Source organism: Monodelphis domestica, chromosome 1, assembly GCF_027887165.1.
Source record: "Monodelphis domestica isolate mMonDom1 chromosome 1, mMonDom1.pri, whole genome shotgun sequence".
Lineage (NCBI taxonomy): Eukaryota > Metazoa > Chordata > Mammalia > Didelphimorphia > Didelphidae > Monodelphis > Monodelphis domestica.
Genome location: NC_077227.1, coordinates 573,228,209 through 573,255,896, shown reverse-complemented (window position 1 = coordinate 573,255,896; position 27,688 = coordinate 573,228,209). Strand labels below are relative to the sequence as shown.

The 27,688-nt window shown below is 37.9% G+C and overlaps 1 protein-coding gene across 2 annotated transcripts; it reads left to right on the top strand.

Annotated features, from left to right (window-relative positions):
* The first annotated feature begins 205 nt into the window (after positions 1–205).
* On the top strand, positions 206–20,827 carry FIGLA (folliculogenesis specific bHLH transcription factor). Of its 2 annotated transcripts, none has more exons than XM_007476312.3 (4): positions 206–970; positions 4,412–4,570; positions 17,607–17,671; positions 20,020–20,827. In XM_007476312.3, the coding sequence occupies exons 1-3, from the start codon at positions 512–514 to the stop codon at positions 17,625–17,627; spliced, it is 639 nt and encodes a 212-aa protein (XP_007476374.2). In that variant the 5' UTR covers positions 206–511; the 3' UTR covers positions 17,628–17,671; positions 20,020–20,827. The 2 variants fall into 2 exon arrangements, with proteins under 2 accessions (XP_007476374.2, XP_007476376.2); XM_007476314.3 differs by having other exon boundaries at positions 212–970; positions 4,412–4,564.
* Positions 20,828–27,688: the final 6,861 nt, after the last annotated feature.

Here is a 27,688-nt window from a genome sequence, read left to right as displayed (position 1 = left end):
GCAAATTAACATTTTAAAGAAATGGTCAAAAATTGGAGACAGGTTTTAATCCAGAAATAAAGGACAGGAATATTATACAAAGAGAGGGGGAGGTCAAGACTGGATTATCTGGGAGGGGCTTATGTATCATTTCAGCCATTGGGCTTGATACAATAAAGATTTGATCTTTGGAAAGAAATGGATGGGGAAGGGGGGAGGGACAGCTTTACTAACTTAGATATTAATAACGAGAATAACACACTAATTTCTCACTCCACACAGTGACATTTGAGCAAACAACTTTCCCCTGTGTATACCTCAATTTGCCCATCAGTAAAATGAGGGGTCTTGTTCTAAATTAACTCCAAGGTCCCTTCCTACTAGACTTGAAACAAATGCACTTGTTTCTGCCCTTAGCCTTAGCCCTCATTCTTTTTGGTCCTGGTCCGTGGGCTAGCTCGCCAGCTGGGATTGGCCCATATAATCTCAAAGGTCTTCTCTGCTCAGCTCCTTCCAGATACTCCAGGACGCCATGGACTCCTCCTTCTGTTCCCCAGGGAGGCTGGGGAATAAGGCGGGGAGGGGGGAGGGGCACTTTAAACACGCCCCTCCCCCATTGCATTGCGGCTTCCCGCGTGCGGCTGCCCAGGTGAGCACTCACGAGCCGGTTGGAGCCCCCTCAGGTGAGGATATTCAGCTCCCTCCCCCTCCACTGTCAAATGCTCGTGGGAGCAGATTGCGGCCAGAGCCCACCACAGCCTGGACCATGGACCGGCACCTGCAGCTCTCCCCGCCTTGCCCTTTACCATTCCAGGCTACTCCCCGGGCTGAGGTGCTGGAGGAGGTGCTGAGGGAGCAGTTTGGGACCCGGCCCCAGTTAGCAGCCATCAGCCGGATGAAGAGGCAGCCGTCGGGCTCCTACACCTCCACGGAGGACTTGAAGGAGGTGCTGGAGAGGCGGCAGGTGGCCAACGCCAAGGAGCGGGAGAGGGTGAGGGCTCTCCCGCTGGGCACTACGAGTCACCTCCTCAGCCTTTCCCCGCGTCATCTTCTTGCCCCTCGACCCCCAAGTCATCAGTTTCTCACTTCCTCTATGCGCCTTCCCTCTCCACCTAGGGATGTTGCGAGGTGATAGTGTCAATGAGGAAGGGAATAGAAAAGAGGCCCTTCCCAGCTTTCATTTTCCGTGGTTTAGAAGGGACAGATCAGACTAAAGCTACACTTCTCATTTCAAAGATCAGCCTAGGGCAGGAGCCTCCTTTAGCCCTGAAACAGTCCCGGATGCTGTCCCACCTCCTTCCGTCAGATGTTGGCTCCTGGCTGACTGTCCAGCAAATCCCTGGACAACTCTCACTTAGGGACACAGAGGGCTCAAAAGTAGCCCCCAAAGACTACTGTTTCTCATAAGTGCTGCTAAATTCTCTGGTTATCCCGCTCCCCACCACTGCTGGAGTATTTGTTAGCTAGCTTAGGAAGAGTGGGAGGGAGAAAGGGGTGGGTGTGCAAATGCTTCCCAGAATTTCCTTGGAAATAGTTTACTGTGTGGGCTTTTTTTTTTTTAAAGAGTTTCTCAGCCTACAGAAATTTTCACTTAATGCTAACTCTGATTATGGAGCTGCTAGTGTTCTGATAGCCCACTGTGCTTCTGCCTTAACACCTCTTTTCTCTCTAATTCACCCCCACACTAAACACTCAACAAGACTGAATAGTGTGGATTATTATTTCCTTTTATGGAAATAAAAAGTAATCCTGTGGTGTCAACATAGCTCCCTACCAAGTCCTGTGGAAATAAATGAGAATGGACATTTTTCTAACCAAATTATTTTTTAACTTATCTGGGGTACCTGGTCTGCAAACAAGAAGGGCCCTCTAAGAGAGGTCTGGCAATGGGATACAGCATTATCCCAAGGCTGCGACCCTTGGGGAGCTTGCATGGTCTGGTATTTATGCTCAGTCACTTAGAAATTTTATATTATGCCCCAGAGGCCACATCATTTTCCTGTATCTGTTTGGACAGCCTATCTGGAACTAGTCATATTAACTTTCAAACAGCACTTACAGATAAGTTATCTGGGTTAGACATTAAAAAGCTATGTCAGCTTGGGTGGCTTCTACTACAAATGGGTCTGACACCCAGATGCTTGCTCAATCTGCTTCCCCTACTTTTTTTGTTTAAATAATCATTTTAGCTAGCAACTCCTCAACGTATTTTTGAAAAGTGAAATGAGGGTGAGGTGAGAGGCACAACACCAAAAAAGGATATCCTCGTCTGGGGATAGGCCTACTAATTACTGCATAATTAATCATTATAATAATTACTATAATTACTGGGTATCATCCGTTAATAAACATTAAATATTAAATACTTTGTGCCAGGTATGGTGCTAAGTACTGGGGATACAAAAAGAAGCAAAAGATGGTTTCTGTCCTCAAAATACAATAATCTCTGAAGTTATTGGGGTAAAGAAAAAATCTATCATATTCAATAAACTAGGTTTTGTCATTTTAGGATTACTATGGTTCCATCAGTATAGATAAACTCCAAGTATAGAAATACCTTCTAACCAAAACAGATGAGAAACTACTCTGTAACCTACAGTTGCCATGGTGCTGAGAGGTCTAGTAACTTGTTTGTGGTGAAATAGCAGAGGGAGGACTTAAGCCTAGATTTTCTTTTCTCTAAAACTAGCCTAAGATCTGTGCTAAGTTGACATTCTAAACTAGAACTTAATAGTTATATTTTTAGAGGAAAATGTAAAAGAAAAGAAATACTTAAAAAGAAGCTGAAAAATCAGTTCAGAATATTGGAAAAGATGAATTTTAAAAAGATTGATCTCTTGGTTTTCTTTTGCTAGAATTCGAGAATTCTCTGAGTCTAAAATATGACTTCCTACTTTTGGATGGGAAGATTCTTGTGATTTGAAAGGGATGTTATACCACACTGTCATAGCTTACTTAAGAAAACCTTTAAAATATCTACTCTCTTATGCTCTGATTTCATATACACCAAGCACACCTATGTGTTAAACTTTTATTCTGATTTATTTATTATTCCAATAGGCTTTGAGGGCAAAATACTGAAAATACTCAAATTCCAAGTGGTTTCCCCTCCCTTTCCCTATCAGACCTAATATAACACTTTTTTTTGTACCTCTCTAAAATATTCTAAAAATAAAGCCAGAATCAAATCTCAAAAGATTTTGCTGTCATATATACATATTAAAGGAAGGAATGTGGTTTGGCCAGGAAGAGAGACAATGACTGTTCTTCAACTGGTATGCCCCTTCTCAAATTTAGCTTTGTCTTCATATTCACAAGCCAAATGAGTGGAAAGGATTTTGGAATTGAGAACATTTAAGGACCCTTACTTAGATGCTATGGAAATTGTTAGACAAATATCCCTTTCATGTGTTATGATTTGATGTACTCCATCATTGAGAGATTTGTCTTAAGTTAGAATGATGGTGGTGTCCGCTAGGAAGTTCAATTTAGAAAAGAAACATGAAGCCATGGGCCCTAGATATGTAGCTAGGAATGTCACTCCCATTTCTTATAAAGAGGTGAAATCCTTCTAGAAAAAGAGGCCACCTAGTTAAGACCATGAATGATCAAGATGCCTTATCCTTTCCTAAGGATGGACTCCTGCTGGATCTTGGTTGTGTGAACCATTTCTACATTTCTAAAATAAAATTTTTTTAAGCCTCAGAGCTTTAATCTAAATAAGCATAACAGACATCATTCTTCTCTTTAAGAAGAAATATTCTCTTAACCAAAGACTTCAAGCTGAAGGAAGAAGCTCAGAGAAGAGAAACTATAGACACTTACCCAGGGGAACCTGCCTCATAGTTTCTGACAGACACGAAATGGCAAATGGAGATTATATGCTGAGCCAATATGGGTGATATGAGCGGTGGGAACAGGATGATGATGTCATTAGAAAATGTCAATAGCTTTGCTTCATGGAAGGTATGCCTTGCCCTTCCACATGTGTATTTCAGACACATTCCCAGATGAATGCCTGTGAAACATACATTGCTTATGTGTGACCATTCTTCCCAGTAGTGTGTATTTGTGCAAGAATATGCCCCAGGATTATGGGAAAGATGTTTTAGTCTTACTTTAACTTCTATATTAGTTTATTAAATGACATGTCTTGGGTTACTTGTGTGCTATAACTAGTTGACTCTTAGAAGTAATGTATCAGGAATATCTTGAATCCTGAATCATCTTGTCTGAGGGACTATTCAAGCTTAGGAGGGACCCTAGGCACTACGTGCAGTATCGTGACCTATTTGTGGTTCATTTTCCACTAGCTAGAAATTTAGGCTGTAAGCTTCATGAGGTCAGGAATCCTGCCTTATCTCAATTTTGTGTTTCAGCCAGAAGACTGTATATGGTAAATACTTAATAATGTTTAAATTTTGTTTTCTAGATAAAAAATCTAAATCGTGGGTTTTCTAAATTGAAGGCCATTGTGCCACTCCTTCCCAAAGACAGGAAGCCCAACAAAGTTGACATTCTTAAAACTGCAACTGAATATATACGCCTTCTCCGTGAAATTTTAGAAGACACCAAAGACTTTGAGGTAAAGGTATGACAATCTCAAAGTAGCAAAGACTTTCTTGTCATATTTTCCCTCAATCAAATTTCATTTCCAAACTGTATTTCTTTTCTTAAAAGTATTTAATATAATCTATTTGTGGATCACCTTCTTTTATCTCCTGCTTGTCTTCCTGTTACCCTCTCCATACCCAGGAATAGATAGATAGGAACAAAGGTTCATACCAGGATAAAGATAAGCACAACCTATGACAGGTAGAATTTTAGGACAAATAGGAAACCTTTACAAAATTATTATTATTATTATTTTAAACCCTTACCTTCTGTCTTAGAATCAATACTGTGTATTGGTTATAAGGCAGAAAAGTGATAAGGGCTAGGCAATGAGGGTTAAGTGACTTGCCCAGGGTCACATAGCCAGGAAGTATTCAAGGCTAGATTTGAATCCAGGACCTCCCATCTTTGGGCCTGGTTCTCAATCCACTGAGCCACCCAGCTGCCCCCTCAAATGCCTTTTAATGTTTGTTTCTCTTTTAAGTGAGTTTCAAATTCTCTCCTTTCTTCCTACCTTCCTCCCCCTCCTTGAAAGGGTAAGCAATCTGATGTAGATCTTACATGTACAATCATTCAAGACATTTTTTCCATATTAGTAATTTCAAATGCTTAAAAAAATGATTCTTCAGTATAGCTGCACTAACATAGTAAACTAATTGTTTGGCATAAGTTGTCATGGTTGTTGGGCTAAGTGAAGTTGAGAGCGCAATTTCTCCTGTTTCCTTCCTCTTCTTTGCTCACACACCTGCACTGGTGCTAGTCAGGTTCCGTAGTCTTCCTTGTTTTCTTCTACTTGTTATCAGTGCCCAATTCCTTTCCTCTGAGAAAAGCAGACTAGTGAGGAGGCTATTGTAATAGTCCACATGTTGAATGATAAGGACCTATAGTAAGTTGGAGGCATTGAGAAAGGTGATGATAAAAGGATTTTTTAAAATGCCCCACATTTGGAGTTAAAGGATCTGGGATCAAATTCTTGCTTGAAATGACAAAATTATGTTATTTCCTTTCTTTTAGACACCTTCCACCTTAATGTCTAGAACCTAGGAAATATCTCAAAGGAGTTTGCAGCAGGATTTTACTTTCTATCCACCCACATTCTTTCCTTTCTGCTGCTATCACTAATGGCTTACTTCCACTGTCAAACAAGTCGATTCTTTTAAAGTATGTAGCAGGTACTGTGGTGTCTATTTTAGGGTAGGGAGGAGAGAGAACTTTTATTGTCCTTTAGTTCCCAAAGAGGAGAATGGATTTTAGTTTGTTGTTGTTTGGTTTTCTTTTTGCCAGTAAAGATGACCAAAAAGTATAACATGTGACCTGCAGTGCATTGTTTCCTGATTCTTTGGGCAGCCTGTTTTTATGTTTTTAAGCCTTCCTCCTTTTTTTGAACATATTTGTTTCAGTGGATATTTATTGAGAATCTATATTGTATAAAGCCTTTGGCAAGGTGGTTGGGGTTTGAAAATGAGTATATCTTTTTCCATATTCTATTACCTCCTTGCCCCATTCCAACAATAGAATATCAATTCCTTGAGAGAAGATACTGGTTTTTACTGTCTCTGCAATCCCAGTGCCTTACTCACAGTAGACATTTAATAAATTGTTGGATTGTCTTTGCCTTGGGCTTTTATAATCTACTAGAAGAGAGTGTAGAGAAGTAGTAGCAGATGAAATAGTTGGCTAAATTTAATAGAACTATGTTATAGTAGGCCTTGAATGCCAGTTGGAAGAGTCAGCACTTGGCTCTAGAAGAAATAAAGAAATACTGAAAATTCCCCAAGAAGAATAGAAGCATTTCAGTAAAGATAATTTGATTGAGAAGAGTGAGGAAGAAGAGTGGAAACTGGAGGCAGATTAACTCAACAAACACATATTGGGCTGTTTACGAGGATATCAAAGGAGACCCAAACAATTTCTGAGCTCAGTGGAGCTTATAAAACAGGTAGGTCCCAATTAGTGTGAATAATCCCCTAAAGTGGTTGCATTAGTTGAATTTAAACTATATATTTCCACAGGGTTCGGATCAATTACCCAATTGCATATAATTGTAACTTCATATAGTATAAATTAAAATAATGTGAATATTTCAGAGGATTCTTTACACTAATTGGGACTTAGCCATAGAGCAGGCAAGCTAAGATAGATATAAGGGGTTACAATAGTGAAAGTGTCACTAAAGAGGTAGCGTTTGGTCTCGAAAGCCTCTGTTACAAATAAACTGTAGCTCTGATCATACATTCTTTCCTAAAACACACACACAAAACCTCCAATGATGCCTCATTACTCACAAAATAAAGTACAAACTACTTGGTAACCAAAGCCTTCATGACCTCTGTCTTTCAACCTCACCCTCCATTACTTGCTTTTGGGGCATCCTATTTTTTTTCTTTTGGACCAGACCTATAATTTCATCAGTATAAGGAGTTTCCTCTGCCAGTACAGATCAATCAGTCAGTATATATTTATTGAGCATCTACTATGTGCTACATTGTCCTAAGTGCTGAGGATACAGATAAGGAAAAGCACAGACCTTGCCCTCAAGGAGCTTAAATTTAATGGAGAAAGGCAAAATAAATCTGAAAAATGGAGTGGGGGTTGGGGGTAGGCTTGGAAGCATGGTGGAAAAAGTCAGAAGTCCCAAAGTAGATCAACATAGTCTTTGCTCTGTTTGGGACCCTTTTCTCTTTTTATTCTGTATCATCTTACTTGGTAATATCATCAACTCCTATGGGCTCAATTATTATCTCTATAAATCTGGTTCCTCAATTTATATGTCCAGCTCTGGCCTCTCCCTGAGCTCTAGCCCCATATCACCAATTGCCTTTTGGTCATCTCAAACCAGATGTTTCAAAAGCATTTTGAACCCAACATGTCCAAAATAACTCATTATATTTGCTTCCAAATGCTCCCTCTTTTCCTCAATGTTCCTATTACTCTTTAAAAAGGGGGGGGGGCATCTGGGTAGCTCAGTGGACTGAGTGTCAGGCCTAGAGATGGGAGGTCCTAGGTTCAAATCTGGCCTCAGACACTTCCCAGCTGTGTGACCCTGGGCAAGTCACTTGACCCCCATTGCCTAGCCCTTACCACTCTTCTGCCTTGGAGCTAATACACACTATTGACTCCAAGATGGAAGGTAAGGGTTTAAAACAAACAAACAAACAAAAAAACACCTTTGCCCTTCATCTTAGGATCAATACTGTGTATTGGTTCCAAGGCAGAAGAACAGTGAGGGCTAGACAATGAGGGTTAAGTGACTTGCCCAGGGTCACACAACTAGGAAGTAACGAGATTAGATTTGAACCCAGGACCTCTTGTCTCTGGGCCTGGCTCTCCATTCACTGAGTCCCCTAGCTGCCCCTGTTCCTATTATTCTTAAGAGTAGCACCATGTCCCAACTCCTAGGCTTCTTGGATCAAAATTTTGCTGTCATTCTTGAATCCTCATAGTCATTCCACATAACCAGTCCATCACTAGATCTTTTCATTTGTACCTTCACAATGTCTCTGGTCTATGTCCCCTTTTCTCCATTCACATAGCCACTACTCTGCCCTTATCACCTCTCACTGGCCTATTTGAATAGCTTCCTGACTGGTCCTTCCTGCCTCAGGCCTCTTTTCCACTTCAATCTATTATCCACTCAACTATCAAAGTGACTCCAAGTCTGACAGCGTCACCATTTCTTCCTTTCCTCCAGTGAGTTCCAGCATCTCCCTATTACTCTAAGACTAAATATAAACTTCTCTTTGGGGAATTTATGGTGCTTCCTAATCTGACCTTTCTTACATCTTTTTCTTCATGCTTTCTAAAGCTAGTTTCACTGGTCTCTCAGTTCTTCAAACATGGCACCTAATCTTCCACCTCTGTGCCTCTGCACTGGCTGTTCTGCATTCCTGGAATGCTCTGTCTCCTTCCGTTCATTTCTGGCCTTCTGTAAGACAAGAGACCTTTCCTCCTTCACTTCCCCTCAGGGATGACCTTCTACTCAGACTATCTCTTGTGTGGAAGTTATTCATGTTATGTAGTTATTTCTGTTATGTAGTTGTTTATATTATGTAGTTGTTTATGTTATATAGTAATTTTATTTGTTATATAGTTATTTATTTTATTATATAGCTATTTATGTGTTGTCTCTCCCATTAGACTGCAAATTTGTTCAGGACAGGGACTGTTCTTGCTTTTCTTACTCTCCTTAGCACTTACTACAGTGCCCAACACATGGCAAACTGATAATAAATGCTTATGGACTAATTCTACATCTTATAGTATTAAAAAGTTGTGTGAAGATGACTGCTTCGTCTATGGTCCCCACAAGATATATCAGAAACAGGGTTTGAAAACCCAAGTCTTTTTGATTCTCTGGATAACAATGACTGCTATACCATGTTGCTGGTCCTGAAATATTCATGCTTTGGCTTGTTCCTTTTTTTTTTTTAATCCTCATTCATCTCTCTCTGTCTAGGTTCAGACATCCTTTATAGACTGCTTTAAATGTTAAGCCTTTAATGAAGCCTTCCTTTAACTAAACCCTATGAACCTTCCCAGGTAGGAATAGCTCCTAATTCCCCATGATGTTTTACATTCCATTTTACTCAATTTTTCTATCTAGACAAACATTATTAATGAAATATTATGTTCAGGTGTAGCTGTGTGGTGCAGTGGATCAAGTGCTGGGCCTGGAAGGAAGACTCATTTTTCCTAGTCCAAATCTGGCCTTAGATACTTACTAGCTGTGTAACCCAGGACAATTTACTTAACCCTGTTTGTCTCAGTTTCCTCATCTGTAAAATTATATCAATTCTAGTATCTTTGCCAAGAAATCCCTAAATTAGGTCACAAAGAAAAGGACATGATTGAAACGACTGAACAACAATGATTATGCCCAAGGCAATCGTGCTAATGATATAAACAAAAACAATCTGGGATCTCAAGGAACATACATTCTACCAAGAGTACACACTGTACATCCAGGAAAGTACACTACAGGGCCATTAGAAAAGGGGAAGAACACTAGCAACTGGTAGGGTCAGGGAAAGTTTCATGGGGGACACAGTGTTATGCAGATTTGGGGAGAGATGATGGAATGATGTATTCAAAAAATAGCTTGAGGTCTAACTGGAATGTGAAAATTATGAAAAGGAATGTGAAATAGGCAGGAAAAGCAGGTGGTATTCAGATTATGAAAAGCCTTATTCTAAGGCATTTGTAATTTATCATCCAAGTAGTGAGTTTTTGAGTCATAGGAAGGAGAAACATAACTAGGTTTTTCTCTTAAGAAAATCAACCTTTATAAAACTGCCAAAAGAAGTTAGAGAAAAAAATTAGCAGTAGGAAGACTAAATAGGATGCCATTTTGTAAGTCAGGTTGAGAACTGATCATGGTCTGAGCTAATTTTGTGGACATGTGAATTAAGAGAAAGTAGGAGGTAGAAAGGAGAGACCAGCATGATGCTTAATTATATGGGAAGATTATATTACCCTATGGCATGTGTGCTGGGTAAGTAGGCTGCTCCCTTCCCCTTCTCCATGCGCCTGAGAGCATTTCTCCCATCACCTGCCCCTCTGCCCAGTAGTCCAATGGAAGCAATTCCTCCCCACTCTCCCCCTCCAACCCCCCTCTAAGATAAGGGGATGACTTATACACAGCATGAGGGTGCAGTTTGGGCATTTGGTCTCTAAAAGGTTCACCATCACTATCCTAGGAAACCCACCCCTTCCAAATATAAAAAGGCAGCATCAACCCAGGGGTTTGATTTAGGAGTACAATGATCCCTCATCTATTGCGGGAGTTATGTTCCAGAGACCCCTCGTGCTAAGTGGAAATCCGCAAAGTAGCTACATTATATTTATTATTCATATATATTTTAAGGCTTTATAAACCCTTCTCACTCTCCTATAAACCTTTCCACACTTATTAACCTTTTCCACACTCTTATAAATGTTTCATATGCTCTTAAACACTTTCTACACTCTTAAACCTAATTAATTTGGTGCTTGGGCTCATTGCCAGAAGCCTTAGAAGGCACAGAACATTTGAGTGGCATAGGGTTTGAAATAAATTCAAATTTTTACAAAAACTTCACAAAAACACAACACCACAGAGTAACATTAGGTGCAACAATCAGATGTTGATGTGAAAGTGGACAAAGAGAGATGCTGAGCATTTGGACACAGTGCAGGAGAACAAATAGACTGACCAATGCTATAGTCACTGAGCCAATCAGCACCCAGGATACAGAATACAGTGCTGTGATTGGTCATTTTTCATTACATTAGCCAATAGTGTGCTGTGTACAATCTCACAGTAAACTTGCACAAGCGGCAGTGGCAATACTGCATTTCTATTGTGTACAGTACAGTCATCCACAAAATATAACAAAAACTCTGTGATACAGAATTAGATATATATTTTTTTAAAAACCCAGAATAGAGTGAAGCTGCTATAAGTGAACTTCAATATAGTGAGGGATGACTGAATTTCTGTATTTGAGGGTTTGGGGAGCCAACTTTCTGGGGAAAAGAAAACTTCCTAGGTTTAACACATTGTTGTGAGAAAAGGATTATGCTTTTGACTATCAGATTGAGCAATAGTAAGGAATTTAGGTTAAAATATAGAGAAGCAAATGGAACTAGACTTTTCACTGAGATATTTGAAGAACATGGATCTAATGTGAAGTGGGGCTGCTTATCTGGTAACCCCAAGTGTATGATCCTTTCAGGGGAGTTAAAGTTATCAGAGATTTTCTGGGTGAAAGCAGAACATGTTGGAATGTCATTATATTGACTACAAGTTATCCCAAGCTGGCCTTAATTCTGATGGGAGTCTAAATCAAAGTGAAATGAGTTTGGAGGATTTTACAATTGAATAGAAAGTAGAATGGCCTGAGTTAATAATTAGACCTATGATGAGGCAATTTATGTACCAGATAAAGATAAGACTTGCATCCTTGAAGTGATATGGACTTGGGAGCCATCTTTATTTAGGTAATAGTGTGAGGGATTAAAATAGATAAAACATCAAGAGGTTAGACTATAGTTAAAGATTTTAATGCAATCAAGGACTAGGCTTTGGGGAATACATATATTTAAGGAGTGAGAGGATGAAGAACAGACAAAGAAGACAGAGGGAACTGTTAGAACATGATCCAAGAGAATGTTGTATTAATAGAAGCCAAGAAGAGAAAAATATCAGAAAAGGGAGGGACGTTATCAATAGTGTCAAGTGATGCAAATATATCAAAGGAGAAAGAATTGGATTTTACAATGATAATTGGTGACCCCAGAAAGGTTTCTATAGAATTGGAACAGAAGCCAATATAGGCATTACACGTAGACTATTTATCCTACAAGTTTGGCAGTGGAAGTGTAGTTAGTATGGTTATAGGATGGAAAGGTGGGCCTTTTCTGGATGAGAAAATCAATGTAGAAGAGATGAAAAGTCTAAGAAAGAGTGAATGATTGCTGAACAAATTTCCAAAGGAAGTAAAAAAGGATGTAATCAAGGGTACAGGCACCTTGGTGGAGTTCTCTCTACTGTTTTTAGGAAAAGAAGTTGAAGGAATTCTCTTGTATTCTCTCTACTACTTTCAAGAAAACAAGTTAAAGGAATATGTTTTACATTTTACTGAGAGATAATGCAAGTCACATTAAATGGTCTTTATCATCCTAAAAAAATCAATGATATCTGACAAATGAGGGAGGAAAGAAGTAGAAATAGAATTGATTTGAATTAAGTATATATCTATATGGAGATTTGGGGGTAAGATATTGCAATTGTGATGGGAAGTTGATAAAAATAATCATTTGCCTTGCTCTTAAATAGACCCAGAATGAATATATAGCATACCTAATCAACACATTTTTAAAAGTTGTTTTTTTCCAAAAGCTAGAATTGGCAGTTTAGGAGAATGAGGGTTTCTTTGACTGAGTACAAATGTCAGAAGATCAAAGGAATAAAGTATTTTAGGATACTGTGAGTAAATAGTTGTCACTAAGGTGGTAATAAAGACAGTATTGAAATTTAGAGAGTACTAATCACACAATTTAGCACGTAGCTAACAAAAAATAATCAGCTAAAATAGGAAACTTCCAGTTACTGGAAAAGTTTCCTTTTATCACCCATCCCTGTCAGTCATCTTCCCATCGATGACTTCATAGTCTCTTGGGTTTTCCCCCTCCTCAAAGCTAAAATGCCATAGGCACCAAAATTAATAGTTTAACTTCAGGGTCTTGGGTGAGTACAAAGGCTGACCATGGTATTCAGGCTTCGTTGGAGAGTCAAGTCACACCACAGCAAAATGATAGACTGGAGAAATGAAATAGGGATAGATGAACTACTGTTTATAATAAAGATGAAAAATAGGTTGATAGCATCATGAGATTTAGAACTAGAGGGAATCTTTGATTTTTTTGATACAAGAAATCAATTTTCTTTGCTCTTTCTCTCTCAACTTTGCATCCAATTTGAGTTATTCTACCTCAATAACATCTCTTCTCTGCTTTCTACATATAACTACCACCCTAATTCATACTCTCATCATATTTTGCTCGGGCCATTGGCTCCTCCTAAGTTGTCTCCTTGCTGCTAGTCTCTTCCCTCTCTAATTCTTTCTCACAACTGCCAAAGTGGTGCTTCTAACACAGACAACTGACCATGTCATTTCCCTGCTCAGGCACTCACTCTTGCTTCTTGAATGAACTAACTCCTTAGTTTGTCACTTAAAAACTTCTATAATCTAACTCTAGTCTGCCTTGTTGTATAGTTTCATTTCACATTAATCTCTTTCAGGCCTGATAAGCTGCAACCAAATGCACCACTAGTTGTTTCCTAGATACAATAATCAATCTGTTGCCTAAATGTCCTTGTACAGGATATTTCCCCCATGCCAAGAATGTATTCCTCCCTCATCTCTATCTTAAAAACATCTCCTCTTCCTTCAAGGCCTATCAGTTCATTTGCCACCTCCTCCATAAAGCCTTCTCGTACCCTCATAGTTATTAGTTCCCTCTCTTCTCATCTCCTCCTCTACCTTTATTCTTTGATTTTTAAAAATTTGTCTGGCTACACATAGTATTCTCACAGAAGAATATAAGTTCCTTAATATCAGTGACTATTTCATCTTTGCATTCTCAATGCCTTAAATGTAGGCCCTTAATGAATGTTTGTTGAATTGAGTTGGATTATGCCAGATAATCTCTGAGATCCCTATGAGGATATGAAACTTCAAGATTAGTCTGTCTTTTTTACTTCCAGATTTCAAGAAAGAGAAAAATAAGGCGATATTATGAATGTGTAGTTTTAAATCAATTAAACTTTTTTCTTTTGAAAGTATGGCTGATTGGAGTATATTTGAAGGAAAAAAGGAAGAATCAGTAAAAGAGAAAATTTAAAGGTGTTGGAAAAGGAAAAAGTCAAGTCTCAATTGAACAGTTAGAAACTTTATGATTAAAAGTACTCAGACAATATCATATTGGAACCTTTGAATTTCTTTTCTACTCATTGATTCTACAGTGAAATCAGATGAATTATACTGGCTAAATTGAACAATTTGATTCTCCCATGGTATAACTAGCTGCATATAGGTAGGCAGTTATATTTTCATTTTCTTTGGTTCAGGCAAAATTTTAAATAGAAGTGTTCTTATAGTCTGTGACAGACCTTTAGAAATAATGTTATCTGAAAAAAATGGAAAAAAAAAGTTGTCCCACACAGTATTGAACTCAATGCAAATGAAGTTGTCTAGAAAAAAATGTTACTAGTTTGCAGAGTAGGAAGTATAAATGCCCATCTATTTTCCATTTTTTCCCCTAGCATCACCAAGCCTTCAAATATTCTCCTAAAATCTTTACTCTAAAGGCAACATAATGATATCCATCAAATAAAACTCAATCAACAAGCATTTATTAGGTGATTATTATGTTTGACACTGTACTAAGTACTAGAAAGACAAAAAAGCAAAAGAATCAGTCTTTGCCCTTGACAAGCTTATAATCTAATGGAGGAGACACCATATGTATACAAATGAGTATATGTAAGATGTTGTCAGAGAAAATAGAATATGTTTATATGCTATATATACAGATATATAAATGTGTGTGAATATATCACACATATATACACATATTGTAAAATGTTTACATATGTGTATTATATATAGATGGGCAGTTAGATGGGGCAGTGGATAGTGTCAGGCCTAGAGTCAGGGATACTCATTTTCCTGAGTTCAAATCTGACTTCAGACACCTACTAGCTGCATGACTCTGGGCAAGTCATTTAACCTTGTTGGCCTCATTTTCCTCATCTGAAAAAATGATCTGGAGAAGGAAATGGCAAACCATTCCATACCTCTGCCAAGAAAGACCCAAATGAGGTCACAAAGAATTGGGCAGGACTGAAAAGACTGAGCATCAACGATATATGCATATATGTACACATGTGTATGTATTATATTTTACATACACATATAGTGCAGCCCTTTTCAAATATAATTTGCTAAAAATGGATAATCTTCTTGTGATAATAATCTCTGAAAATGTTTAGAGAGATTACTTAGATAACTGTCCTTCAGATGAATACACTGAAAAACTATATTTGAAGGGAAAGCAACTGAGTGAGGTAATGTTGGCTTCAGGATATTGTTGTCCATTTCTTACTTCCATATGACCATTTTAGATTTTTAAAGGTTATAACTGACAAAATTATAGTTCAAATAACTGCTTGGGGACTTGGGGGACTGTTAAAGTCACACTTGACAGGTAGATTTTTTTAAATTTACCCTTTAAGATAAAGATGAATCACCATCTAAAAGAAGTAGCTAATTTCGAGGCATAGGAAGATCTAAGAAGCCATAGGAAGAGCTATCAGAAGAAACAGGAACATGAGCTGAGCACAAGAAGCCAAGGACAGAAGACAGATGGCTTTCAGCTGAGCCCACTGACTCTTCAGTTGCTTTGCTGGGAACATGCTGATTGGAAGAAAAGCATTACTTTGTTGACTAGCTAGAGAAAGGTGAAAGCAGCTGCCCAAGGCAAATGGGAATAGGATTGAATCTTGTGGCTCTATAAAGAACTTTTGGTGCCTTATTTCTCTCTAGTGTCATCTACAGCCTGGGAGAGAGAAGGGGGCTGTGTTGTCCTGTACTATGCTCTATGATTCTGAGAGGTAGAAATAATAGAGCTTTTTGCTGAGAGATCCACTTGGATATGAGAAGCAGTTTGAAGCTGACCCTCACAAATCTCAGAGAATGACCACAACACTTTTTCTCAGTGTCTTGTGAAGGGGTTCAGGGAATGAAAAGAGCATGTCACTGCTTAGTTTGTCCAAAAGCTGGAGAAGAATGGCCTTGTTCAGCAGTAGAGTGGTGAGGAACAGAAGAGTATCTGCCAACAATTAAGTAGTTTCATGCGGGTGCAGGTTGCTCCTGGAGTAACAACGGCATATGACACTCTATCCAGAGTTGTAAGTTGTCTTAGGCTAATGGGTGTTCTCATTTTTGTGCTTACTTGCTAGGTTTTATACGTATGTGCCCATTTTCTTTCATGGGTTGAGTATTCATGAAAGAACGTGATGCAGACTTATGAATGGACAGTGCTTTGATCTTCCTTTTGTCTTTTGAGGGGAGGGATGACAAATGTTATGATTATTCTTTTCTCTCATTACTTGTTTAGTAGATGTTTTCTGTTTGAGTTAAAGGTGTCATGGTGACTGATTTCATAAAAATGGAAATACACCAATTGGGGCTCAGGAACTATAATGGTAATGAATGGGAGTATATTCCTGCTCTTCTCCTTACACACACACACACACACACACACACACACACACACACAAATCAGGGTTATTCTTAGGATCTGGTGAGATAATTGTGAGTTTATCACTTCCTACTCCCTCCTCCCCCACCCCCAGAACTCCAGAGCTATCAGCTTGCGTGAAGGCTGGATGAATAAGCCAAGTTAGAGAATGATAAAGGAGTCCTCTCTCTTTCTAAATACATTCATGCATTTATTACATGTATTATACATACATACAAACATATATGAAAATGTTAGTACATCTATAGATATATCTGTGTAAGCCTTTTTAAAAGTAGGATTTATATTCCTTGGGGGCAGAGGTTGTATCTTCTATTTTTCTACTACCCAAAATGCTCAGTCTGTACAAAAGAAATGTTTAAAATACGCCTGCTTAAGGAAATGATCAAATCACTTAGACATTAGGTTTAATTTTATGGTGAGCAGAATATAAACCAAAGAATGAAGATTTTTTCTCCTAGTCATTATTTCAGCCTATAACAGTAGTCTCTTTTGTCAGAAAAAGGACATTACAATCACTGCAGGTGACAATTTTCCCATCTTTAAAAAGAGGATGTTGGCCATTCATATATCTACATGGTGATCCTTGAGGTGGTTTTTGTTTGCTTAAAACACATGCACCCTACCCTCTACCCCCATATTTTGGAATTCTTGAAATTTGGTGTTCTGTAAGTAACAATACTGGGTTTTTATTCATATTCTTGCAGAAAAGTCAGCGTAAAGTAACAAGATAGCCAGTCTTTCATTAAAAGGCAGACTTACACCCTTGCCATCTGGTATAGTTTCAGACAGACATGACATAGTCTACTCTTCCAAATCCCTTGGAACAAGGTTAGTTTTTTTATATGCTGGTAGCCAATCTGCCTTAAATCTTGTTTCAAATACAACAACAAAGAAGAGAAATGGCTCTTTTACTAATAGCCTGTATGAACTTGAACAGGTCATTGAACTGCCCTGGGTCGATTTCCCTCATCTATGAAATGATCTCTTCCTCTAAAATTCTAAGTCTCAGTTCTCAAGAAAAACTTGCACTAATTAATAATTGGAAACTAGGTCCCTCCTGACTTTAAGCTAGCATTCTCCTTTGATGCCACATGCCTCATAATGGAAAAGTAAGGGGCATCAAAGATAAACTTCCTCTCCTTTAAAATTTTGCTGTTTTTCTTCTGTTCAAATTATACATCATGCCCCAAATCTTTCTTTTCCAGGGCCTTCCGGCAGATTGCTAACTGTTGCTGTAGTCTGAAGATATCCCCAAGGATTAAAAAAGCAAGTGAGCATTTAACATCAGAATATATCTTTGGGTTTGCAGCTGATTTCTTAATAGCCATCACTATGTAGTTGCTGAATGGTAAATCTCACCTTTCTCTTTCTTAGCGTTTTCAGCATCCATGTTAACTGTGGAATATTAAAATGTGGAATCAGTAATTTGGGAGGCCATTGTTTAATGAATATAATATAATCCTTTATGAAGGGAATTTCAGTGCTTATTGATGACTTCCCTATTTCCTTGTCCTACTATAGAATTTAGAATACCTGGTCTGAGCTGAAAATACTTATAAGAAGGCATGAAAACCATGTATTAAAGGAGTTGAATTACAAGCTTTTTTATTCCTAGGAAGTTTTTTCTTCTTTGGGTTTCACCTCCTTCAGGCTTAGAAGAGGCAAAATCCAAGTTAATTCATTTCAAACCAAGACTTTCTTGGCTTGAAATGAATTAACTTGGATTATTTAAAGATAAGTATCTAGACTGTTTCAACTTTCTGTTGCTTAAATGTTTTTTTTTAAATCCTAAACTCCTTTCCCCTGGATTTTCTACCCAATTCTTCTTACTCCCTACAAATACACCAAATCGCATATGTTGACAAGGTGAAATTATTGTAAAAATAGTCTTCGTTGCCCAACACCATTAACTAATCCTGGGAAAATACTAAATTAGGTCATGTTGCATAGAAACAATGTTACAAATATTTTAAGTGAGATATTAACCAAGTGAAGCTATGTGTACAACAAGGTTTTATCACTTTTAATACAGGGCTGGGTTACACATACTTATTTTGCACATACTTCAACTATGGAGGTTTGGCAGGAGTACAGAATTTAAAAAGAAACATCTAGCAGTGCTAGAGAGTGGGCATAGTATATCTCTCATTTTCCATGGTCCATCACATTAACATCCTGGGACAATCCATGGTGATTGTCAAAATGTTCAGTTGTCCAAAGTGAATAGACTTTGACATGTTGGAGAACGATATACCCAAGGTTTGACTAACTAGATTCATAGTTTTGGGGAAAGACTTGGCTCCAAAGAATGGCTCAGTTGGTTGGGGGCATGAAGAACAATTGGAACATGACAAACATCGGAGCGCTGCTCCTGCACATCTCCATTTTCCTTCTCACACCCTTAAAGGAGATGGTGACAAATAATCATAATTTATGGGCAATAAGTAATTTGAGAGTCAAGTCAATAAGCACTTATTAAGTATATACTATGTGCCAAGCAAGGAATACAAAGAAAGGTGAAAACAGTCCTTGCCCTGTAGAAGTTCCCAATCTAAAAAGGGAGAGAAGAAAATTATTGACAATACATAATTTTTCATCTTACTGCTTAGTTTTTTTTTAATGAGACCTCTATATACTAACTATATTACCATGAATTGATACTGGTTGAAGCAATTCTATTCTGGTTATTCTTTTTCTGTTGATAAAGGTAATAATATATGAATCTATATTCTTCTAGGATATTCATATTTTGGGTAAGTGGAACGTTTTTTGAAGGAGAACCATTAATTTGATAAGATTTTGAATGTTAAATATACAAGAATTTAAAGTTCTCTATAGAAATGAGGCACAGGTTTTTGAAGATGTAAGAGAGATGGCATTGAACAGAGGATGAAGAACACTAGGACAAAGGGCAGTGGATTGAAAGCCAGGCCTAGAGATGAGAGGTCCTGGGATCAAATCCGGCCTCACACACTTCGTAGCTGTGTGATTGAGCAAGTCATTTAATCCCCACTGCCTAGCCCTTACTGCCCTTATACTTTGGAACCAATATACAATATTGATTCTAAGCCAGAAAGTAAGGACTAAAAAAAATACTAGGATTGAAAATTAAGTGAGTAGAGTTTACCACTAGCTGTGCAATGTTGGGCAAATAATTAACCCTATTGGAGCCTCAATTTCTGTGTGTATATGAGAGAGAGAGAGAGAGAGCGTATTTAAAAAGGAAGTGGGACTAAATAGACCTTTGAAGTCATTTCCAGCTTATGTAATTTATAATTCAAATTCTGGCTCTACCCTAAACTAGATATATAATGACCATGGACACCACTTAATGTCTTTGGACCTCAGTTTCCTCATTCTTAAAATGGTAGAGTTGAATTAGATGAGCTCTAAGCTTCTGCAGTTCTCTTTTTCAATAATAACTTTTGTTTCTAACACAATCATATAGAAATTAAAATGAAAGTGCTACTGGAAAACATACTAATAGAATATTTAAACTGAGATAACATACCTAAATGAAAACATTTCAGTATTTTTAGTTGGGCATGTTATATTAGAATAACATTGCTAACAAGCCTGGCGAAAACTTACCATTGATTTTCTCACTCTCTCTTTCAGACTGCTCAGAATTTAAAAGGACACAGTATTATCTTCAGTTAAGAGATCGATAAAATCATTTTGTTTATTATCATTTCAGTGTTTGGGTTGGCAAATGTAACTCTTTGTCACTATTCCAACTTTTGAGACTCTTGTCATTTATGAGTTTCCATGAGTCTTCAATAAAAGTTGTACCCAATATATGGAAGTCGTCTTATGGCTTTTTTTTTTTAACATTGTAAGGGTACTAGTAGAGTATGTAGGCTGTATTTCTGTTGTCCCTTATTCTTGTTACTCTCTGACCATCTTCCTATCATGGTCTTTCATCTCCAAATAGGCTTGCTAGCTCTCACCTCTAAGTCCCTGATGGGTGAAAATTCAATTTAATTGTTCTATGGCTGCACTCGCCATTCCTGTAACATCCTGGTCAAAAATAGCCCTTCCTAGCTAGTACTGTTTTCTTCCTCTTTTAAAGTGTAAACTGAACAAGGGCAGGGATGGTATTGGTCTCAGCATTTTTATCTCCAGTGTTCAACTTAGATTCTGGAATATAAGTGCTTAAACAATGTTTCATTCATTCATGAAGGACTCATTTCCTTTTCTAGTCATATATACTTTCACCGATGTCTTTTGTGTCACTTCTCACAGCAGAGTCATCATATCTATTATGCTGCAGCTTTTGGATAATTTGTAACTTTTCTTCTTCTGATACTGAATGACTGTGAATCATAGAAACTCAAGAATCACAGCCATATGGTATCACAATACATCATGGAAAATATAATGTTGACTTTTCTCCAGTATATCAAAGAGTAGGAGGAAGAAGGAGCAGGGGAAGGTTAGGACCACTGTTTAAGTTTGGTGGACTGATAATAGATGACAGAGAAAAGATAAGACTACTTAACTCTCCATTTTATTTCTATTTAATAAAGAGAATTATTTTGCTTTGCTTTGTTTTGAGGCTGGGAAGAGCAGAACAAAAATGTTTAGTAGGAACTTGAAACCCAAGATAAATCACAACATAAGGCTTAGATAATCTATAACAGTTCAGGTCACTAAGCACAGATGAGTTATATCCCAAGATACTGAAAAAACCAGAGCAGAGGCCCTCACAGACGGGATTTACCTTTTAAACTCATCTCTCATTCTCTTCCACCCTCCAAAATTCCACAGAGGAGATCTTTTTAGAACTTGGAACTATGGTGATTCTACATAATTGTTCCTTAAAGATTTAGGTGTTTAGTTAAATTGCCAATGTGGGTAAAAAGTGGCAAGAATAAATGAGTAAGATGTTTTCTCCTTTTTCAAAAAACTACATAGACCCTATGGTAAAACCTGAAACTTAAAAGCTAATTCAGCAGGAACTTGTTTTAAACCTTAGAATCCAAAGAGGAGAAAAATGGAAAAATCTGAATGTCTATTATAGGTCAAAGTCCCAGACGTTCTACAAAATTATAAATGAACAGCTTAAACACAAAAAGTGATATCTTATATGGGGGGTGCTATCCAACAGTTGACATTTCCCTTTTCCCCCATTCCCCAAATCAACATGTCCTCACAATGTTTTGTGGCTAAGAAAGCCTCATTTACTGAGGAAATTCTGTTTGGCTTACACCTCCCAGAAATTTGTGATTTCTTTCTTATGGAGATGTTATAGAACATAGACTTTTATTGTGTAGATGTGTTTTTTAAGTATGCACCATTTAAAAATCACTAGTAATTTTTCTTTATAAATAAGGGTCCAAAGGGGGCCCTATATTTTTATTTCATTTATTTATTTATTTATAAACCCTCACCTTCTGTCTTGGAGTCAATACTATGTATTGACTCCAAGGCAGAAGAGTAGTAAGGGCTAGGCAATGGGGGTTAAGTGACTTGCCCAGGGTCACACAGCTGAGAAGTGTCTAAGGTCAGATTTGAACCTAGGACTTCCCTTCTCTAGGCTTGGTTCTCAATCCACTGAGCTACCCAGCTGCCCCCTGGGGCCCTATATTTTTAGAAATCATTGGTGAAAAAATTAGAGGTATCAATAAAATAAAAATCTTAAAACTGGTTGTGTGATTGCTTAGCATTGAGAGAAGATGCTTTGAAAGAAAGTGTGGAAATCATGTCATGTCATGAATCTAAAAAAAAATGAACACTAGTGTCTTTTGAGCAATTTTTGTTCCTAGCAAAATTTAAAAATATATCTTTAAAAGGAAAGTTAGTGAGTAGCTAAAAAAGAAAGCAGTGATTACAAGGAGTCAATATAATCTTCAATGAAAATGGGTCCTACTACTTATACTGCATACTTTTTTGATAAGATGCCAAGATCACTGAAATGCTGTAGTTGTAGTTTAAAGCATTTACAAAGTCTTTCATGCTGAGTTGGGTTTTTTGGTTTTGTTTTGTTTTTTGTTTTGTTTTTTGGACAAAATGAAGAGATAGACTATATGAGTATTCAACCTATTTGGGTGACTTGCCCAAATGTCCATGACCTCAAAATCTTTTATGTGAACATAATCTTTTATCATTCCATCTTTCTCTATGGCCTGTGGCCTCCTGTCCTGTTCTCTGTCCTCATTGTCACCTCCATTGTATTTTTTTAAATTTCTTAATTTTTTTTATTTGAAAATTTTTTATTTAATTAATTTAGAATATTTTCCCATGGTTACATGATTCATGTTCTCTCTGCCTCCCACCCCCCTCCCATAGGCAATGAGCAGCTCCACTGGGTTTTACTTGTGTCATTGATCAAGAACTATTTACATATTATTAATATTTGTACTAGGGTGATCATTTAGAGTCTACATCCCCAATCATATCCCCATCAAACCATGTGGTCAAGCAGTTATTTTTCTTTTGTGTTTCTGCTCCCACAGTTCTTCCTCTGGATGTGGATAATGTTCTTTCTCATAAGTCCCTCAGAATTTTTCTGGATCACTGCATTGCTGCTAAAGAAGTCCATTATGTTCAATTGTACCACAGTGAATCAGTCTCTGTGTACAGTGTTCTCCTGGTTCTGCTCCTTTTGCTCTGCATCACTTCCTGGAGGTTGTTCCAGTCTCCATGGAATTCCTCCACTTTATTATTCCTTTGAGCACAATAGGATTCCATCACCAACATATACCACAATTGTTCAGCCATTCCCCAATTGAAGGGCATGCCCTCATTTTCCCATTTTTTTGCCGCCACAAAGAGAGCAGCTATGAATATTCTCGTACAGGTCTTTTTCCTTATTATCTCTTTGGGGTACAAACCCAGCAGTGCTATGGCTGGATCAAAGGGCAGACAGTATTTTATCACCCTTTGGGCATAGTTCCAAATTGCCTTCCGGAATGGTTGGATCAATTCACAACTCCACCAGCATCCATTGTGAATCTAACCCTTTAATATTGTCCCTGCCTTTCCCATACTCCTATGATGGCAACAAGTTTTTTTTTCCCCTTCAATTCTCAATCCCTTGGTGTATCCATTCAACTCTACCTTTTCCTTCTCTTGAATCTCTTTTCCCTTCTCCTCTCACTGACCAGCCACAGCCCTAGATTATGCCCTCTATTTATCCCCATCACTCCTATACCTATACTGATGAATGGAGCTAAAGAAAATCACAAAACTACTGTTTGGGTCCACCACATATTTTTTTTCTATAATTTGTCCTCTAGACCTTCACTGCAGCCAGACACTTCTACTTCTCCTTAATTGATTCTTTATCCATTTCACTTCGGTGGCTTTTTCAAACCCTCTCTACTTATCATTTACAATACTCTTCTGAAATCTTTCAGATAAGGATCTTACTTTATACTTCAACCACAAGAAAGAAAACCATTTTCTGAGAGCTCTTCTTTCTCTTCCCACATCTCTCCGACATCACCCATCATTACATTGTATTGTATTAGTTGCTGATGAAGAGGTTACCCTTCTGCTGGCCAAGGTAAAGCCCTCCCTCGAGTCTTTGGACATAGAAAATGATCACTGTCCTGGAAGCACACCTAGAATATTTTGTAAAATTTGGGTGCATTCTATTTGAGCAAGAATGTTGATAAGTTAGTGAGTGTCTAGATAAAGGTAAGCAGAACGAAGAGGGGGCTTAAGGCCATGCCATAGTAGGATCACTTGAAGGAACTGGGGATGTTTAGCTAGAAAGAAAGATTGAAGAGGGAACAACATTGCTATGATCATGTATTTGAGATGCTTTCATAGGGGAAAAAGATTATGCTTGGTACTTGAAAACAGAACAAGCAACAACCAATTGAAATTGCAGACAGACAAGTTTAGGGTCAATGGAAGAAAAATCTCCTTACAATTAGAGCTTTTGGGGGACGGCTGGGTAGTTCAGTGAATTGAGAGCCAGGCCTAGAGATGGGAGGTCCTAGGTTCAAATCTGACCTCAGACACTTCCCAGCTGTGTGACCCTGGGGAAGTCACTTAACCTGCATTGCCTAACCCATACTGCTCTTCTGCCTTGGAACCAATACACAGTACTGATTATAGAAGTAAGGGTTAAAAAAATAATTAGAGGTTTTGAAAAATAGAATAGATAATAGAGTAAGCAGAGGTTAAGTGACTTGCTCAAGGCCACACAGGATATGAGGCTGGATTTGAGCACAGGTCTCCTTGACTAAGTCCAGTGCTTTATCCACTGCACTACCTAGCTATCCACTAAGGGGAAGACATTTAACCTATGTCTCAGGAGTCTACAACTAAGATTTCCCTGCACAGTGTCGTTTCTATTAAATAATATTGATCCACTCCAAGAGGGGCATACAATTAATATACAAATAATTATAGTAGAAAAAATGAGATTAGTTGTGTTTATACTAGTACCATTGGCCTTCTTTATTGGACCACATTTCTCCCCTTATTGGAGATCTTCAAACAGAGGTAGAAGAGCACTTATCAGGGATGATGCATATCAGTGGGGTTAAAATCAGATAGAAATGGGATATTAAACTGTACATAAGGATTCTGTGGCTATGTGTTATTTTAGAAAAAAAACATTTATGTTCTATTGTATTTTTATTTATTTTGTTAAGTATTTCCCAGTTATATTTTAATTTGATCCAATTGTACTAGAGAATATTGGTCTTTGGGCTGTGTATTTGACCCCCCTGATTTAGAGAAAATTCCTATTCAGATACAGATTAGACTAGATGACTTTTGAGGTCTCAGATCTAATGTTCTATTATTCTGAAACAGTCTGCCTGTACACAAGGCTGACAACTAAATAATAAAAATAACCACTTAAGTTTTCTTAAATAGAGATGATATTGAAATGCAGTGGCAAAATGTGAAGAAATTAAAAGATTCCCAGGAAAACATTTTTCCCCATTTATCTTTAGAGGAGAAAGATTTAAATTTTTATGCATTGATTTATGCTATTTGACACTTTCCTTACATTAGACCAGATGCCTCTCAACTAGGGTCTTGGCAGAGGGTATAGAACTCCAAGATTATTGATGAAAAGAGGAGAAACCCAGGGCTGCATAATTATTATACCAAAGATCTTGAAGGGGCAAAATGTTTGACAGAGAAGATTGAGGATCATTTTTTAAAAAATTATAATTATTTGTATATCAGTCATATATCCCCCTGGGAGTGAGTCAGTGTTATGTAACAGAAATAGCAGTGTTTTTGGAGAACTTAGTTCTAGGCTACTGAGATATAGATTAAGTTCTTTACCTTTATGGGCAGTAAATATAGCGCTAGGTCCAGGAAGTGAGTTCAAACCCAGCTTCAGATATTTACTAGCTATGTGACCCTGGTAACCTCTCTTTGCCTCAGTTTCCTTGTTTGTAAAATGAGGATAATAATTCACCTACTTCTTAGGGTTGTGGTAAGGATGAAATGAGATAAATTTATAAAGTGATTGGCATATATTAGGCGCTACATAAATGTTGTTATTGTTATTATTATTAAATTTCCTCATCTGTAAAGTGAAAGTGTTAAACTGGACATTTTCTAAGTTTGCTTTCAATGCAACTTTCTGTGAGCCTATGCTTCTTTTTTTTTTAAATCCACCTTCCATCTTAGAATCAATATTATTTATTGGTTCCAAAGCAGAAAAGTGGTAAGGACTAGTCAAGTGACTTGCCCAGGGTTACATAGCTAGGAAGTATCTGAGGTTAGATTTGAACCCAGAACCTCTTGACTCTAGAACTTGCTCACAATCCATTGAGCCACCTAGCTTCCCCTGAGCTTATGATTCTAATATATAATTTTTATAAGGGTAAGGTTATTGCTGCTGTTGTTAAATTACTATCTCCTGGTGCCTAAAATAGTGTTCTATGAATAGCAAAACTTTATTGTCACCAGATTCAAATAAACTATCCAGGGAAGGAAAGAACTGATAGATGTGACCTCTTGAATTACTATTAGTGAGGAAAGTTTGCCACAGCAATAGAGAGGGCAAATGTCCTCTGTGTTTTGTTTTGTTTTAATTTTTAGGGTGATGGAGAAAAAGAAGGCTTAAATATTTAGGTTAATTAGTTTGATTTTTCTTCTTTATATTCTTATGCATCATTAATGAGATGGGTTGTGAATATTTTAGTAAAAGAATGTAGATCACAGAGTCAGCATTCAGTTTAATTTAATTTACTAAGCATTTATTAAGTACAAAAAATAAAGAACAGACTCTGCTCTCAAGGAATTTACAGGGAGGGAGACAACATGCAACTCCATACAAACTTTATTATGTTAACAAATATTTTTATTATATAAATACAAATATTTTGTAACCTACATAGAGATGATCCTAGAATAACAAGGAATTGGGGAAAGGCTTCCTATAGAAGGCAAAATTTTAGCTGGGATGGGATAGAAGTCCGAGAAACCAAGAATCAGAGATGAAAAGGGAGGGTATTTCATATGAGAGGTGTTCTGGGGTAAAATCAGCAGACCTTGGCCACAGATATGGGTTTGGGAGATGAGAGAGAGTGAGTCTAGGATGATACCCAGGTTTCAAACCTTGGAGACTACAAGGATGGCGATGCTGTTGCCCATAACAGAGAAGTTTGGAAGTGGGGAAGATAGGGGGAGGAACTATTGAGTTTAAGATATTGACTAGACATCCAGTTTAAGATGTCCAATAGGCAGCTGGAAATGTGAAACCAGAGTCCAGTAGAGAGCTTAGGACCGGATAAACAGATGGAAGGATCATCAATATCGAGATACTAAATGAATCCATGAGAGCTGAAGAAGTCATCCAATGAAATGGTAAAAAGAGAGAAGAGGGCCCAGAACAAAACCCTGTGGGACACCCGTGTGTGGGCATGACCTGGATGAAGATACATATAGCAAAGGAGACTGAGAGGAAGTGGACCGTTAGGTGTGGGGGGAACCAGGAGAGAGCAGTGTCACATAAACGTAGAGAGAAGAGAGTATCAAGGAGAAGAGGGTGATGGACGGTGTCAAAGGCTGCAGAAGTCCAGAACGATGAGGGTCAAGAAAAAAGGCATTGGATTGTCAATGAAGAGACTGTGAGCAACTTTGGAGAGGGTTTTGTTTGGGTACTAATGCCAGAAGACAGACTGTAGAGTTGGGAAGAAAGGGAAAGGTAGGAGACATCTATTATACTTAGCCTTCTCAAGGACTTTTAGCCAGAAATATAGAAAACAGAATAGTGGGGAGATGATGGATAAAGAATGGGGTCTTTTTGAGGATGGGGAAGACCTGAGCATGTTGGTAGGCAGCAGGGAATCAGATCTTAGAT